The sequence below is a fragment of the Carassius auratus genome, unplaced genomic scaffold, assembly GCF_003368295.1.
Source record: "Carassius auratus strain Wakin unplaced genomic scaffold, ASM336829v1 scaf_tig00215236, whole genome shotgun sequence".
Taxonomy (NCBI): domain Eukaryota; kingdom Metazoa; phylum Chordata; class Actinopteri; order Cypriniformes; family Cyprinidae; genus Carassius; species Carassius auratus.
Window position 1 is genome coordinate 41,329 of NW_020528000.1, and position 17,742 is coordinate 59,070.

General features: G+C 37.9%; 1 protein-coding gene across 2 annotated transcripts in view; it reads right to left on the reverse strand.

Moving 5' to 3' along the window:
• Positions 1 to 207: 207 nt before the first annotated feature.
• LOC113094050 (FERM domain-containing protein 4B-like) overlaps positions 208 to 17,742 on the reverse strand; it is a 50,078-nt gene continuing 32,543 nt past the window's right edge. For both annotated transcript variants that reach the window (XM_026259690.1, XM_026259689.1), the window contains exons 12-24: positions 17,438 to 17,514; positions 16,419 to 16,557; positions 15,568 to 15,706; positions 15,144 to 15,277; positions 14,176 to 14,292; positions 13,407 to 13,635; positions 12,324 to 12,380; positions 11,920 to 12,061; positions 11,148 to 11,312; positions 9,759 to 10,543; positions 9,063 to 9,198; positions 3,397 to 3,500; positions 208 to 3,270 (exon numbers count right to left, since the gene is read on the reverse strand). In XM_026259690.1, coding sequence (XP_026115475.1) covers positions 3,413 to 3,500; positions 9,063 to 9,198; positions 9,759 to 10,543; positions 11,148 to 11,312; positions 11,920 to 12,061; positions 12,324 to 12,380; positions 13,407 to 13,635; positions 14,176 to 14,292; positions 15,144 to 15,277; positions 15,568 to 15,706; positions 16,419 to 16,557; positions 17,438 to 17,514 — 2,208 coding nt within the window. In that variant the 3' untranslated portion in view covers positions 208 to 3,270; positions 3,397 to 3,412. The remainder of the gene's footprint in view (positions 3,271 to 3,396; positions 3,501 to 9,062; positions 9,199 to 9,758; positions 10,544 to 11,147; positions 11,313 to 11,919; positions 12,062 to 12,323; positions 12,381 to 13,406; positions 13,636 to 14,175; positions 14,293 to 15,143; positions 15,278 to 15,567; positions 15,707 to 16,418; positions 16,558 to 17,437; positions 17,515 to 17,742) is intronic.

Genomic DNA, 17,742 nt, shown 5'->3' on the forward strand with positions numbered 1-17,742 from the left:
ACAATACATTTCTAATAATTTAGGTTCTCCAGGCCCACATGCATATGAAAAAATAATAAATACAAATATTTGAATAAAAAGAAGTACAGTGCACTTTGTTTTTTATGTTTTTAATGAAATCCATTATGCTCACCAAGACTGAAAAACACTAATATTGTGAAATATTACGATTTAAAATAACTGTTTTCTATATTAATATATATTGGTAAAATGAAATGTATTACTGTGATGCGCAGCTGTGTTTTCAGCATCATTACTCCAGTCTTTCAGTGTCACATGATCTTCAGAAATCAGTGTTATATGCAAAGGTGTGGGGTGTGTGTGATGAATAGAAATTAATACTTTTATTCATTATTATGCATCGAATTGAACAAGTCTGACATTTAAAACCTTTCTAATGTTACAAATGCTTTCCTGAAACAATGTTTCCACAAAAGATTACGCTGCAAAAACCTAATCGTGCATCAATTCAGTATATAAGAATAATGATGCTGAAAATACAGCTTTAGCATTCATAGGAGACTTCATTAAAAACACATTTCTCTTTCCTGGTATCCCAGTGCATGGCTTAGATTTTTGTGGTGAGGCTGTTGATTCGTTTTATTACTCAATGAAATAGCTGCGCTGCATGTGAAGTCACGCATCCACCGCTTAAGCTGGGCTCTGAGTGTTCAAGAGCTAACATGGCAAAGACTCTTGTTAGGACAAGACTGCTGCAGCAAAAGGACTGTAGAGATCATTATATTACCAGCCATGCAGCAAATGAACCTGCAACATACAAACAAGGTTGGCGTGGCACTATTAACTATTAGCAAGTGAAGTCTTGTCGGCTGTCAAGGCAGAATGAAGAAGAAAAAAGTTGTTGAATTAAGCGTCCTTGGGAAAGTATCTTAGATAATGGCCAGTGTAAGTAAAGGGAGGTTGGAAATGCTTATACAGTTTTCCTCCCTGTCCTGAAGGGAGCGTTACATGTGCAACACAAATATACGGCACAGACGGGTCCGAACACTGCCTGCCAGCTCTTTTCTTTATCAATCGATTGACTCTGTCAAGTGTTGCCTCTGTGACTAAAGCAGCCCAGACTGAGACCATCTAATATGAGACACTGTGATGTAAGACCGTGTTTAATTCACATCCCGCTGGAAAATGACTGAATGAGTGATTACTGATTCAAGGAATGAACAGCTCATGGTTTCCATTGAAAGGTGTGCTGGGTCAACGTTCACATTCAAACCGTACACTTAAAAAAATAAAATACTAAACAACTTTCTAAAATGTGTGCTTTTACATCACATGCTTCTAAGCCACAAATACAGACGTTACAGGAAATACATCAGATTGACACATTCAAAGCAGGATGTTCCTTCATGGCACATGGGCATTCGGTTCGTGAGGCTTAAAGGAATGGTTCAGACTCGAAACAGGTTGAGTTTGTTCTGTGACAGCTATATAAAAAAAAAATAATCAGTAAAGCACTTACAATGGATGTAGCTATATGGAACAAGATGCTGCACTGGGATAAACAGAAAAATACACAAAAATGTTTGTTTATAGGGGTGTTGCCTAACAATGCTCCTTAGCTGTTATAAATTCACTGTAAACCACGGCTTCTTGGGGCTTATTGTATTTATAAAACGGTTACTACTGTTGTTATTTACAACAGCTTCGAACAAGGCTCAGCCAATCAGAAACAAGGACCGAAACTATCTATTTAAACATGTTCAGTTATGTATAGTTCATGCTAGCTCACATCCGCTATATAATATTATCAGATGCAACCTTTGGTTTTAATTACACAGGAAACACTGAAATTTAAACTAAGATTAGTAAATGCATAAGAGGTATTTTAATTAAAATTTGCACTAACTAAGATTAGTTAATGCATTAGAGGTATTTTGATTGTTAGTTCATGTTTTATAATGTAGTTAATTAATGGAACCGTACTGTAACGTAACCAGAAATACTTGAAAAATGATCCGTGAAAAGTTATATTCAGCTCCTAACCAGTGTTAATTTAGTACTATATATATATATATATATTACATTTTGAAGTATAGCTTTTAATGTTTTAGTTAAGTAATTGTATGTGCATTTCAATTGTATAAGTATTATAATTATTATCATTAATTTAGGTTTAATTTATATTTATTTCTGTTTTAGTTCAGTTTCATTTATTTCCAATGTTAGTGCTTATACTTGAGCTGGTTTATACACTTTTTGCTTAAAGTTTTCATCTATTATTTCTATTTTATTTCATTACAACTTTACAGCTCAAATAAGACTCTCTTTTTGTAAGGAAGAAGATAAAATAAGTGATTTAACAAACACACAAGCTTTACAAGTTCAGTTGTGTACATGTGTGTGTTTGGACACGCAGAGCTCTGACACAAACAGAGGATTGAGTAAATGATCTACTAATCAACAGCATACTTCAGATGCCGTCCTACAGCGTAACCTGTGCTGAACCCGAACATTCCTTTAAGAACACTGACAACATCCTTAACGTATGTTTTTAGGCTCAAACTGTTGGGTTGATGTTTTTGTTTTTCTTTCTTAGAGCAGAACAACTAACGTCTGTATTTTCCAGGGTCTTGCCAAGCTTCACTCCATTCAAGTGCTGTTCTAACAGAATTTGTGCAGAACAAAATATCTACAGTATCAAGCAGGCAAACCACTCACTTGTCATGTAATGGTACCCAATCAGAATGCATATATGCACTTCTACAAGCACAGACAGCTCAATAAATTACAAAATGAAATGGCATTTAAAAAAACAGCCACTCGGTCATAATAATATTTACATTATTTCGTTCTTGCCATGTTTTGAGATTTTAATATTATTGAAGTTCAAACCTATCACTCTTCTGCATGGGACAACGTAAAAAAGGTCATGTGACATGGCTAGTTTCTTCACTCTCTCAGAAACTCCTGTATGAAATGACATTTACTATAAGTGTGCCCATCTCATTTGGTAGGTTTATTATTCACACCACAGAACTGAGCGTGAACACCGATGCTCTCACAGTCCAGGGCACTTTACAAGTCATTTGTTAGGCTAGACGTCCACTAGCATGGCCATCCCATTCTGAGGCACGAGATAGATTTAGGTCCATGTTGTCCACATCTGTCCGTAAGGTGCTTCTGTTTCCTTTCTACTTTCTGTTGTGCCGGTATATCTTTTGGTCCTCCAGAAGTGGTAAATACAGCAGTCGTGTTGATGCAGTATCAACGTGTGCTCTGTGACGTCACAGGACTGTCATGCGGAATGAGCTATTCCAAAAAGACATTTCATTCATGTGGGCGTAACAAGAGCTTTAAATCATTACTGTCAGTGTCAGTCTCTAACATGTAAAAAATGTAATCATATCAATGAAAGATGACAGTTTGATGGCTGACCTGTCCTCATTACTCTTTAATGGTCTGTGTCAGAACAGCTGGCCATGGCTCCAAACACCTCTACCGGCTCTGATGTGTGAGAGGTGGCACTTTCTGACGGGAACCTGCCATAAGGAACAGGAGAAAATGCAAACATTAATACACATCAACAGCTGATGAAGTTGAGATGGGCAATAAACAAACTTTCTCAAGAGCGATTTTTGCAGGGGACACAAATAATGCAACTAAAATTGTACTCGTAAAGATATGTATACACAGAGGAAAGCCTACTATTAGTGCAGCAGGGAGACCCTGCCCAAATTCTGTTCTATTCTGAAGTTTTGCTGGACATAATAGTTGGCGGTGCTAACCAAGCACTTCAGGATGTGCAGAGAGCCAGCGTGCTTGCTTAGCATCCATCTGTCAAACCTCCACCCTCTACCCAGCAAAACGGACAAAATCTTCTGCTCTCCCATACAATTAAGTATTTCTCACACTCTGTTGCCCTGTGTTTCATGGAAACCTGGCTGAATGATGCTGTACCGGACAGCACTTAAAATCTGACGGGTTTCCAGCTGTTCAGAGCGGATGGCAAAGCAGAATCAACAGGAAAATCGTGCGAAGGTGGGAAATGCTTTTACATTAACACTGTTACATCTGTACATCACCTTTTGTTGAAGAAGATGTGCTGTCCCGACCTAGAAGTGTCATTCATTAACTGCAAGCTGTTCTATTAGCCGTGGTTCATTCTCGTGAGTGTTTACATTCCTCCACAAGCACACGTGAGCTCAGCTTTACAGAAACTCGCTGATCAGATCACAAACACAGAACAACAACACCAAAATTCTTGGGGACTTTAATAAAGCAAATCTCTCCTGCCAGACAGCACATCAGATGTCCCAAAAGATACAGTAATATACTGGATCACTGTTACACCACAATAAAGAATGCATATTTTAATGATAAATCCCCACTGATGTTTGTACTGATTACTGTATACAGGCCACCAGGGTACCATTGAGAATTTATTAAAGAATTTGCTGATTTTATATCCAAGTTAGTGCTGGCTGCAGATAAAGTGTTAATTGTTGGTGATTTTAATATCCATGTTGATAATGAAAAAAAAAAAGCATTGTGATCAGCATTTACAGACATTCTGAACTATATTGGTCTCAGGGCCTACTCATTGTCGAAATCATACTCTAGATTTAATACCGTCACATGGAATTGATGTTGATGGTGTTGAAATTATGCAGCCAAGTGATGATATCTCAGATCATTTAGTTTTGTGCAAAGTTTATATAGCTAAAACTGTAAATTCTAGTGTAAATTCAACGTTTTTTTTTTTACTTTACTTTAAAACGATCACTTCTACCACAAAATACTTTGTAAGTAATCTTCCTGATGTATCCGAATTCCTTAGCATATCCAAAATCTCAGAACAACTTGATGATGTAAAAGAAACTATGGACTCTCTCTGTTCTAGCATTTTAAATACAGTTGCTCCTTTACACTTAAGGAAGATTAAGGAAAACAATCCGGAAACCGTGGTATAATGAGCACATTCAAACACTGAAGAGAGCAGCCCGGAAAATGGAGTGCAGCTGCAGGAAAACAAAACTAGAGGTATTTCGTATTGCTTGGCGGGAAGTAACCTATTCTACAGAAAAGCATTAAAAACTGCTAGATCTGATTACTTTTAGTCTCTTTTAGAAGAAAACAAACATAACCCCAAGTATTTATTCAACAGACTGCCTTATTAACGAAAAATAAAGCATCATCAAGTGTTGACATTTCCCAAGATCACAGCAGTAATGACTTTATATTATTAACTACTTTACCTCTATAAGGTAGATACTATTATAAAATTGGTAAAATTGTAACCATGCAGCCATCAACTACAGTATCGCATCAGACAGTGCACTATAGACCCCCTGAGGAACAGTTCCACTCATTCTCTACTATAGGAGAGGAAGAGGTATATAAATTGTTAAATCATCTAAACCAACAACATGTATGTTAGACCCTATTCCATCTAAGCTCTTAAAAGAGGTGCTTCCGGAAGTCATAGATCCTCTTCTAACGATTATTATATATATATTATATAATTCGCCATTGTCATTAGGATATGTCCCCAAAACCCTGGCTGTTATTAAGCCTCTTATCAAAAAACCACAACTTGACCCCAAATAACTAGTTAATTACAGACCAATCTCGAATATCCCTTTTCTGTCCAAAATACTAGCAAATGTAGTATCCTCACAATTATTTTCCTTCTTAGAGAAAAATCTTTATCTGTGAGGATTTCCAGTCAAGATTGAGACCATATCATAGTACTGAGAGTCCTTAGAGTTACAAATGGCCTACTCTGATTTGAGTAACAACGATCTTATCATCTGATCGTGGTTGTATCTCTCCATTAGTGCTACTGGATCTTAGCATTGCGTTCAACACTATTGACTACAACATTCTTTTGCATAGACTAGAAAACTTTGTTGGCATTAATGGAAGTGCGTTAGTATGGTTTAAATCATACATATATGACTGCCATCAATTCGTAGCAGTGAATGAAGAGGTATCATAGCGATCACAAGTGCAGTATGAAGTACCTCAAGGCTCAGTACTAGGGCCGTTACTCTTCATGCTTTACATGTTACCCTTTGGAGATATCATCAGGAAACACTGTGTTAGCTTTCACTGTTATGCTGATGATACTTCGCGGTCCGGCAAAACATACCAATTTGAAAAACGAACGGAATGCATAGTCGATATAAAAAACTGGATGACGAGTAATTTCTTACTGCTAAATTCTGAAAAAACAGAGGTATTAATATAGGACCTAAAAACTCTGCATGTAATAACCTAGAACACTGTCTTAGACTTGATGGCTGCCCTGTCAATTCTTCGTCATCATTGAGGAACCTAGGTGTGCTATTTGATACCAATCTTTCCATAGAAAGCCACGTTTCTAGCATTTGTAAAACTGCATTCATCCATCTCAAAAATATATCTAAATTACAAGCTATGCTATCAATGTCAAATGCACAAATGTTAATCTATGCATTTATGACCTCAAGGTTAGATTATTTCAATGCTTTATTGGGTGGTTGTTCTGCACGCTTAATAAATAAATTCCAGCTAGTCCAAAATGCAGCAGCTGGACTTCTTACTAGAACCAAAAAGTATGACCATATTAGCCCGGTCCTGTCAACACTGCACTGGCTCCCTATCAAACACTGTATAGATTTTAAAATCTTGCTTACTTGCTTACTTTAAAATCTCTGCTACTTGAATGGTTTAGCAACTCAGTATTTGAATGAGCTCTTGTTACATTATAGTCCTCTACATCCGCTGCATTCTCAGAACTCTGGCAACTTGATAATACCTAGAATATCAAAGTCAAAGGCAGGCTGCAGATCCTTTTCCTATTTAGCGCCTAAACTCTGGAATAACCTACCTAACATTGTTCGGGAGGCAGACACACTCTTGCAGTTCAACTCTAGATTAAAGACCCATCTTTTTAACCTGGCTTACACATAACACACTAATACGCTTCTAATATACAAATCCATTCAGTGATTTGGGCTGCATTAATTAGGTAAACCGGATCCGGGAACACTTCCCATAACACCCAATGTACTTGCTACATCATTAGAAGAATGGCATATACGCTAATCTTAGTCTGTTTCTCTCTTATTTCGAGGTCACCGTAGCCACCAGATCCAGTCTGTATGCAGATCAGATGGTGGATCAGCACCTAGAAAGGACATCTACTGCCCTGAAAGACAGCAGAGACCAGGATAACTAGATGAGCCCCAGATACAGATCCCCTGTAAAGACCTTGTCTCAGAGGACCACCAGGACAAGACCACAGGAAACAGATGATTCTTCTGCACAATCTGACTTTGCTGCAGCCTGGATTTTAACTGCTTGTTTTGTCTGGTCAGAGGAGAACAGGCCCTCCGACTGAGCCTGGTTTCTCCCAAGGTTTTTTCTTCATTCTGTCACCGATGGGAGTTTCGGCTCCTTGCCACTGTTGCCTCTGGCTTGCTTAGTTGGGGACAAAATCATTGACTTGATTGCAAATGATTGCACAGATACTATTTACACTGAACTGAGCTGCATGATGACATCATTGAATTCAATGATGAACTGCCTTTAACCTGTAATTTTGCATTACTGATGCACTGTTTTCCTAATTAATGTTGTTAAGTTGCTTTGACACAATCGGTTTTGTTTAAAGCACTATATAAAAGATGAATTTTTCTAAAAAAGTAAAGACTCCGCATCAGTGTGGAAAAGTCTGAAGTAGATCACCAACTACAAGACACCATGCCCCAGCACTGTGGAGCATCAACAACTGGCAGACGATCTGAATGAGTTTTACTGCAGGTTCGAAAAAACACCCCACACCCGCTCTGAACACCTTTCCGCACAACCATTCACACAATTCACTCCATTCACTCCTCCTGCAACCTCTCCTCTCCTACACACCTGCAATTCATATCAATGAAGACTAAGTGTGCCAGGTCTTCCGGAAGCAGAAAAGTAATAAAGCAGCAGGGAGGATTTCTATATTGCCTAAAGTATCCACGTTTTGGCTTTGTTTGCGCTGCGCAGGACAATTGTTGTATGATAAAGTACTGTGAGAGCTCTAGAGAGCAGACAGCTTCTTGTGCTTTTGAATCGCTCTCACAGCACTTTGATGTCATACACCGATAGGTCTGCTCAGTGCTGATTCATGTAGAACACAAACACGTATTTGCATCGCTTTGACCGTTCTCTGTAGATCCCACCCTCTCATGCACCACGATTGGTTGATTACGTACAATGTCTGCATGTAATTGGTCAAACGATCATTACCTTCATTAAGTATGAAAACAGGAAACCAAAGCCAAATCTGGATATTTTAGGCAATATAGAAATCCTGGCCAGGAAGAATCCTGGGAAAACGGCACATTTGGTCACCCTATCAAAACACAACATGCTGTAAACATTAGCTGTTACCTAGGGCCTTAAGCCAGGGTGTCAAATAATATCCTGCAGAGTTCAGCTCCAGTCCTAATTAAACACACCCGAACCAGTTCATCAAGGTCCTCAGAATCGCTTGAAACTTCCAGGTGGGTGTGTTTGAACACCCTCCAGGAACAGGACAGGCCTTAAGCCATTATGGCATAATAACAGTCTCAAATTTTATTATGTGAAAGTTTAAATTTGATGTCCACAGTGATTATAGTCACCTACTACAGAACGCCAGTCAAAAGTCACAGAAAGGTTGTCCAATTCTGGTCCTGGAGGGCCACTGTCCTGAATAGTTTTGCTTAAACCCTAATTAAACACGGCTGAACCAGAAACTCAAGGTGCCAGAATAACTAGATACTTCTAGGCAGGCACGTTTTATCAGGTTAAAGCTAAACTGTACAAGAAGATGGTCCTTCAGAAGCAGGACTCAACACACCTGCACAAGCCAGACAATGAATATGATGGTATTCAGTGTGGAGAGCCAAAATTTAGAGCTGTTACTAAAATAGAACTTTACATTCCAGCATTCATAAGCACATGCATATCAAACCTTTTTAGACTGACAAATACACCTATTATGAACATGCTAAAATGTCTGGTTTGTGTGTCTTGTCCAAAGTAGCCTCACACAGGTTTGTCTTCAAAAGACTGCTTTTCTGTCTCACCTGTTGTGTGTAGGACTGCGACTGTATGAAGGACTGTAAGCCCCAGCACTCAAGGGACCGTCTGGCAATTCACCATCAGTCAGACCCACAGCTAAATGATTCTGCCAGTTTCCCCCTCCACTGGCAGTAGATGACACTAGTGAGGAAGAGAGGTGTGATATGGTAAGTAATGTTAATTCAAATGTCATAATCCACTTTTGATATTCTACTAACTTTATAAGTAACTTTGCAAAAATGTCAGCTAGTGATGGGGAAGTCATGGCTTAGTGGTTAGAGAGTTTGACTCCTAACCCTAAGGTTGTGGGTTTGAGTCTCGGGCTGGCAATACCACGACTGATGTCCCCTTGAGCAAGGCACCGAACCCCCAACTGCTCCCCGGGCACCAATGCATAAATGGCGGCCTACTGCTCCATGTGTGTGTTCACTGCTGTGTGTGTGCACTTTGGATGGGTTAAATGCAGAGGACGAATTCTGAGTATGGGTCACCATACTTGGCTTTATGTCACGTCACTTTTTTTGATATGATATCAAGTCTATAATCCCAGGCTGGGATGAAAATACACATTCAAATATATAAAGTCAGTTATCATAACGTCAGTCAGTTAAAACATCATAATCATGGGGTGGTCTTGGCACAGTGGATAAGTCACGCCAATATGATTGATTTTATACATTGTGTTACGTTTGAGGACCTACCTGAGGAGAACGAGTTGGTTCTGCTGGAGTGGGTGAAGGGGGCGGGCAGCGTCTGGTAGCCCAGGCTGTGCTGGGAACCTCTGTCATATTTGTAGGTGTACACCAGCTGATAGGCACCTGGTTCCCTGTGCCCAGCACTGCGATTGTACCATCCCTTCAAATGCTCCGCCACCAAAGCCTTGTACATGTTCTTCGTCAGCACCTCATTCAAGGGTCCCTGTCGTCCTCTAGGGGGCCTCACGGTGGCATATGGATTCTGTGACAAATTATCTGACCCTTCTATTCCATAATGCCTGTTCCGACTACGACTCTGGTAACCATGTGCTGGGTAAGTGGGGTTGATGTTATAGTGACCCTCAAGCTCACTCTCGTAAACGTAAGCTCCGTTAGAACAAGGCTCATATTCAAGGCCCGGATACCCAGTCATGTAATACGCAGCAGGGCCATAGTGATTCTGCTGGTAGCCATAACAGCTGGAGTTTTGAGGGACCAAGTTAGGCATGCTGCCGGTATTTCCGTAGATCTCCACTTTGCGGTGGAGCCGGTAATCATGGGATTGCGAGTCTAGCATGCGGTAGGGAGGAGTGGCTGAGCAGGGGAGGCAATAGTCCATGCTGGACATGCTGGTATAGGATGAGCAGTCGTCCAGCACCTCAGTGCTGTTGCTACGACGGGAAGGAGACAGAGGAAAGGCCAATTTGTTTGCGCAGTGAGAGTGGAGAAGTTGTGACTGGGACTCCAAACTGCCACTGCGGTGCCGGAAACCACGGATATAACCTTCCGATCTGGGAAACCAATAAATATCAGTTGTTTTGGTGAAAGAGAGTGCACTGAATAAAATAAACTACCGTATTTTCCAGACTATAAGTCACACTTTTTTTCATAGTTTGTCTGGTCCTGTGACTTATAGTCAGGTGCCTTATTTATGAAATTAATTTGACATGAACCCAGAGAAATGAACTAAGAGACATGAACCAAAAAAAAAACATTACCGTCTACAGCCGCTAGAGGGCGCTCTATGCTGCTCAGTTCTCCTGTAGTCTACACTGAAAACATAGAGTGCCCTCTCGCGGCTGTAGACGGTAATGTTTTCTATTGGTGCTTTGTTCTAAATAAATGCGACTTAGTCTAGTGCGACTTGATGATTTTCCTCATCATGACGTATTTTTGGACTGATGCGATTTATACTCAGGTGCAACTTATAGTCCGAAAAATACGGTACTTAAAACAGATAAAAACCACAAAGACAGCTAGACTTTTACAATTTTTGAAGAAATTTTCAGTTGTGTTTGAATTGCGTCGCCACCACAATTCTAGGGTGTTGTGATGTTATGAGTGTTGTCACGCTAAGATTTCTGAAGTAGTTTTTAATGGACCGAGTCAACTCACCTGAGTTGGCTGCTGCTGTAGGCGTTACGGGGCATGACGGGGGTTTGGGGTAAGCTGCGGGGGTCCTTCGGCATTCTAGGTAAAGTTTTACACGGACTGCTTTGGGCAGAGAACACCTCTCGGGGGGTGTAATAATGTCCTGGCCCTTGGACCTCATGATCTAATCTAAATTAAAACCGACAAAAGAATACTTCAGATGAAAGAGAAATGTCAGGTGAAGGGTAAACCAAGCGCTCAGACATTAAATCTCTCGAAAACTGTCAAGAACCTGTCTGGGTAATCTTTAACCCAAAAATCAAGGCAAAAAATAATAAATAATGTTTTTTGCATAAGGACAATGCTGCTTTTTTTCCATAGACATAGGTTATGCACAACAGACTTTTGTATTTCAATAACTGGGTCGCTTCTGGTTCAATTGTTTTGCATATGCTTCATTAAATATGAAGCAGTTTTACTCAAGATGCCTTCAAATTAGATAACAATGATGATTATAACCAATGTCCATCACATATGCAGATTAATATCTAAATGTTTTTATTGTTTTACCTTTCACTAACATTTAGATATAAAAATGTAATAAAACGTCAACAATAAAAATAGCTTGATAGCTTAACTGATAATTTTAAAAGTCCATATATTTTGCTACTATTTAATACCGCTGTTAACACGGCAAGCTGAATCGATGAGACCGGTTTTCTGGGTTTGGTCAGGTAACGTTCAACATATACCCTATTGAGTCTAGAAGATCATGTTGTACTGTGAATATTCACACCTATTAAGAGCTCTGTCGTGATGTGTGTCGCTGGATGAGGATCGTCTCTCTGAGTCGTATTCCAGACCGGACGATGACAGAGGAGGACTCAGACACGGGGAACACTGGACGGAGCGGGAGCGCGGCCTCTGCCCATCATCTTCTGAAGACACAAATATGGGTTTTGACTGCTGTGTTTTCTGCTCGGCTACATTTGGTTGCATGCGGATCAGATAATATTATATGAATTCATTGTTGGTTCTGCATGATAAATGATCTATTATGAGTGTGTTGATGTGCATGACTCAGTGCCTACGTTAGAGAACAATGCTGAGAGGGAAGCACTGGAAGTGAAGTGTGTATTGTAATAAATCTTAATTACATAAGTAGAGAGCTGATAGTGGGTTCATAATTGATGTCATTACCATCCTCTAGAGGAAGACTATCACACAGGGAGCTGCACTCGGACTGAGCCAGTTCATCTGTGGAAAAAAGAGAAATGATGTTATACATGATATACATGAATTAAATCAAACATTTAATTGAATGAACTACATGAAATTATAAAAAAAAAATTATCACATTTATTGTTGTTTGATTTATTATGCCCTATTATTTTTATTATTAATCACACATAACCAACACATTAAATTCACAGACTAATATATTTTTATCTAACACACACACACACACACACATACATATATATATATATATATATATATATATATATATATATATATATATATATTTCACTATATTCATTTTATTGCATGATCAAAGTCACAGAAAAACTGCAGTGATACTTTGCTTTATCTTCCCTTTGTGTCTTTTTGCTGTATTCCTGTTTCTGTGTATCTTGCTTTAACGTCTTCCTTCAGACATACTAACATACTAACAAGCATTTATTATAAACTAAAATATACTTTAATGTAATTACTGTTTAAACTTCTGTGTCATGTATTTAATTAATTTGTAATGATAAATTAGCAATTTGGTACTTAAAAAAATATCTAAACTTTAAATGTAATTTTGAATAAAACACTGCGTTAAAATTCCAATCAAGTACTTTACGTGTGCTTTATTTTAGTCAACACATTAAAATATGTGTACTTCTTTAAAACATTATGAAAGATTATTAAAACAAAGATTTAAAATGTACTTTTAAGTATAACATTAATGACATTACAAAATGCACTTTTTTAAAAGAAACTGTTATAAAAGCATCTCTCTTTAAGTCACTTAAGTGGCCTTTTATTCGATTAATGTTATATTATCAGTAAGTACAGATTTTTAAAAATATACATTTAAGTGCACTTTCAATAGAACTAAGCACATTTCTTTTTGACAAGGCTCTGATATGACTAAGGTCAAGATCAGGTCAAGATTTTTTTTAATGCATGTTAGATTTTTTTTTTTTTTTTTTATCTCGTAGTTTTAATGCGTGACGGGTTGTCCTAGACCTGTGACGAGCCACTTCAGCGAACATCAGTCTTAACATACTGTACCTGCTATGATCACAGAAGCCCTCTGTGTGGGTTTCTGCCCTTTCTTCAGTCTGTATTGATTCATTTCATCTTCGATCTCCTGCAGCTTTTGCATGGCATCCAGACAGTTCCTCCTCCTCTTTTTCCTCACTAATTTAGAGATGTCAGGATCGGCAGCGAGCTTCTTGGCTGCCTCCACGATTTTCTGCTGCAATGCAAAGCGACTCTCCAAATTTCTCAGGTATGGATCCTGGGAAGTCAAAACAATGTCGATTTTAAATCGGTCCAAAAATGTAAATACGCCTGTTGGCATGAGTGAGAAGAGTCATCAGTATTTGTGCTCTATTCACTAAAATGCAAAGAGATGCTTATGTTGTCAACTTTTACACATGTAGATTGCCTCCCAGCTAATACAGATTAATTATAACCCATAAAATTATAACCTATTATAAAAGATCCCATGGGGTCTTTAATTAAGGCCAAAACCTAAAAAAAGCTGTGGGTCAAGCCTCCAATCAACAAGCAGAATTCTTCGTACAAAACAAGCGCCTTTTTTCCAAGATTGATCTCCTATACAAGGCCACAAGCTGAAATTATTTGGTAGCTAAAATCTTACAGGTGATAATGGACAAACGCTTCCACATACAGACACACGTGAGCTAGAAATAGCATGTTGGCATTTGACCGGCTCAGGACAGTGTCATAGCAATAGAGCCAAACCCCCGGTGTCTGATGTATTACTCAGTCCTCGACTTGGAAACATTGTTGTGTGGCAGTGTTTCACACGAACCTCATTATAGGGGAAAAGGTCATCTAATTTGAAAGCCGTCCCGACTCTCCTCCGAACATGAGGAGGGGTTTCGCCTTTGATGTGGGGAAACTCTTTCGGAAGTTTGCCAGTAAGTTGCTGAAAACAGATAAAACATGCTGTTAATGGATGAAAGTCACATAGACAATGCTCAGGAAACATTTCTGTATACCGTATTTAACGGACTATAAGTCGCACTTTTCATAGTTTGGCTGGTGCTGCGACTTATAGTCAGGTGCGACTTATTTATCAAAATTAAATGTGACATGAACCGAGAGAAATGAACCAAGAGAAAACATTACCGTCTCCAGCCGTGAGAGGGCGCTCTATGCTGCTCAGTTCTCCTGTAGTCTACACTGAAAACATAGAGCGCCCTCTCGCGGCTGGAGACGGTAATGTTTTCTCTTGGTTCTAAATAAATGCGACTTATATATGTTTTTTTTTCCTCATCATGATGGATATTTGGACTGATGCGACTAATACTTAGGTGCGACTTATAGTCCAAAAAATACGGTATATACATATACATAAATACGGTATATATATATATATATATATTGATGAATATAAAGCAGAAATAATAATAATAATAATATAATAATAATAATAAATAAATAGCATTTATTTGAAATAGAATAATTTTGCTACATTATAAATTACTTTACTGTTGCTTTTTTATCAGTTTAATGCATCCTTGCTTGATAAAATAACTAATTTCTTCAAAATTAAAAAGATGAGCCCAAACCTTTTAACGGTATATACAAGTTATACAATTTAGTTCCACTAGCTAAAATAAAAATAAAAACTGGTTGAGTTTTTTCAAAGCTTTCCAATTTTCCGGTTTACTGATTAGCGTAAAAGTGTTATAGTACATAGTATACTGGATGTTTTATAGTGTGTTCACAACACACACACACAAAAAAAACAAAACAACTGTTGTTTGCTCTTACAGCCTCCCGCAGGCATATTTCTTTCAGCTCTGTCAGTTTTTGGCTTAGCATGTCCTGGAGCTCTCTCTCTTTCTTTCTCAGCTCCGCAAGTTTCTCTTTTTTCTGGTCGTCATTCATTTCAGAGTCAGCCGAACCTGTGGAATAATGCATAAAATAATGCATGCATTCATGGTGACAGGTAAAAAAGAAAAAGAAAAAAGATCACGTCATTGAACTTTAATGACATATCGCTAAGTCTACAATGAGTCTGCAGGAAAGGCTTGAGAGAAAGCAACAAATAAGAGGAAAAGAAGCCATCTGAGCAGCTCATTAACACTAAATAAGTGAACGGATATCTGTGGATGTGTGTGGACACGTTGATAAACAGTGGCTGACTCAATCATCAAATACTGTTGAACTATTCTGGGGTTCAGAGCTCATGTACCTGTTGAAATCAGACTCCCGTTACTGGCCATGATGAGCTGATTCTTCACCCCTGCACTCAGTTTGTTCATCTTTGATGCTCCGTTCTCTGTCAGGTCAGTCGCAATGTCTCCTAAACTTCTGGCTGTGGTGATTTTTGCCTGTTAATTGATATAAATAGGATAGAGGATATTTAACTAACCCTATTAAGTCAACTACATAGGTCTCTAAATGATCAGCATCATCAAAACTTGCTGTACACAATCTACTACATGCCTTCTATGCTTAGTATCATCAAAAAGTGTCACTCTTCAGGTCATTGTTTACATGTCTTTTACTTCATGCATTTAAATCTTTTATAAAGTAAGCGTAAGATAACTTTTATATTGTTAGTAAAATTTCAATTTGATCATTTACTAGAAGCAGCTTTGGTCTACTAGATTATTCATAAATTATTTTAATTTAGTAGATTTTTTTGAAAATATATTTTTCTAAAAATTCAATATACTGTTCCATTTTTTTTTATTTATGTATGTCAGGCTTTACAGGGTTTAAAACTAATTTGTGATCTTTCCTTTCTGTGGGTTACAGACGTGTTACTGTTTTACAATTCGTAAATGTTGTTCTAGATGAAAATAGATAGAAACCTGAAAACATGAATATTTATGAAACACAAACACAGACAGCCCTCTGCTCTGCCACAAGACATGGGTGTAGAGTGACTATTATTAAGAACAGGAAATGTTTCATAATTCTGGAATGGTTTAACGCATGATGTAACTTTTTGGCTTTGAATCTCATCAGTCTTTATGAATCTACTGCACTTATATAATCTTCTTGATTAGACCTCAGCTGTGGTGTGTGGTGACTTACTTTGCTCTGTTTTCTGTTCAGGTAGAACTGGTGTTGGCTGATGGCCATGATCCAGATGGTTTTGATCAATGAGTGACTGGCATACCAAGTGTGGATCACCAGCCCCGTCTGACCAAACGTGCGTTTAGTCACTGTTCGCCTGCATGCAGACACACACACACACACACAAACACATGCAGCATGATCACTGGAACACGTTCACAGAAGAAACTGCAAAACACTCAAATTCACACTCAACTAACAACTTTTTTCTTCTAACGAGATTTTTTACATTTACTAATCTTTTAATAACTTTTAATAGATATTAATAATAAATTTGCATTTGTTACATTAAGAGGCATTATTATTTTACACTGTCAAAATATTTTTAGAATCTTTATTTTTAACATTTTCATTTTCTTGTTGCATTATATCAAGGCTTAATATATCTTACACCTTTAAAGAATTACAATGCAAATTAAACTTTGATTCATATATGTTTATATATATACAGCAAGGATGCATTGAATTAAATACAAAAATAAATACATTTCAGAAGATTTCTATTTGAAATAAATGTTGTTCCTCTGAAATCTCCATTTATCACAGAAAAGAAAAACAAACAAAAAACATCATGGTTTCCACAAAAATATGTAAATATACATAAAAACTGTTTTCAACATTAATAAGAAACAGAAATGTTTTTTGAGCAGTGAATCAGTATATTAGAACGATTTCTGAAGATCATGTGACACTGAAGACTGGAGAAATGATGATGAACATACAGCTTTACATAAGAAGAAAAAAATACATTTTAAAAATATTCAAAGAGAAAAGAGATATTTAAATTGTAAACATATTTATATACCCAGGTTTACTGGGCCTACAAGAGACTTAAAAAAAAAATAAATAAAAAATATCTTATCAACCCCAAAAACTTTGACCAGTTTTTTATATTTGGTGGAAAGCAGCTCTCATATGATCTCTTATGCACATACACAGATCCAAGATCAGTCTTCAAAACCAGCTTTTCTCCTCACCTGTGAGGGTCATTCACCTCCACAGCAAATTTCTTCTCTCTGAAGTACAAGTTCTCCAACTGCTTCCACTGGAAGAGCTAATGCAGGACAGAACAACATGTGAGAGAGAGTTTCACAGCCGACAGTGAGTCCGGGTGCTTCACCGACTACACCTCACTGCAAAATGACTCGCTACACGTCAACCTGACAACCGCTGCAGTACTGTACGTACATATATAAATAATAACTGAATACATACTGAAGTTGATTCAATCATACTGAGTACACATACACTGTCATTCAAAAGTTTGGGGTTGGTTTCAAAA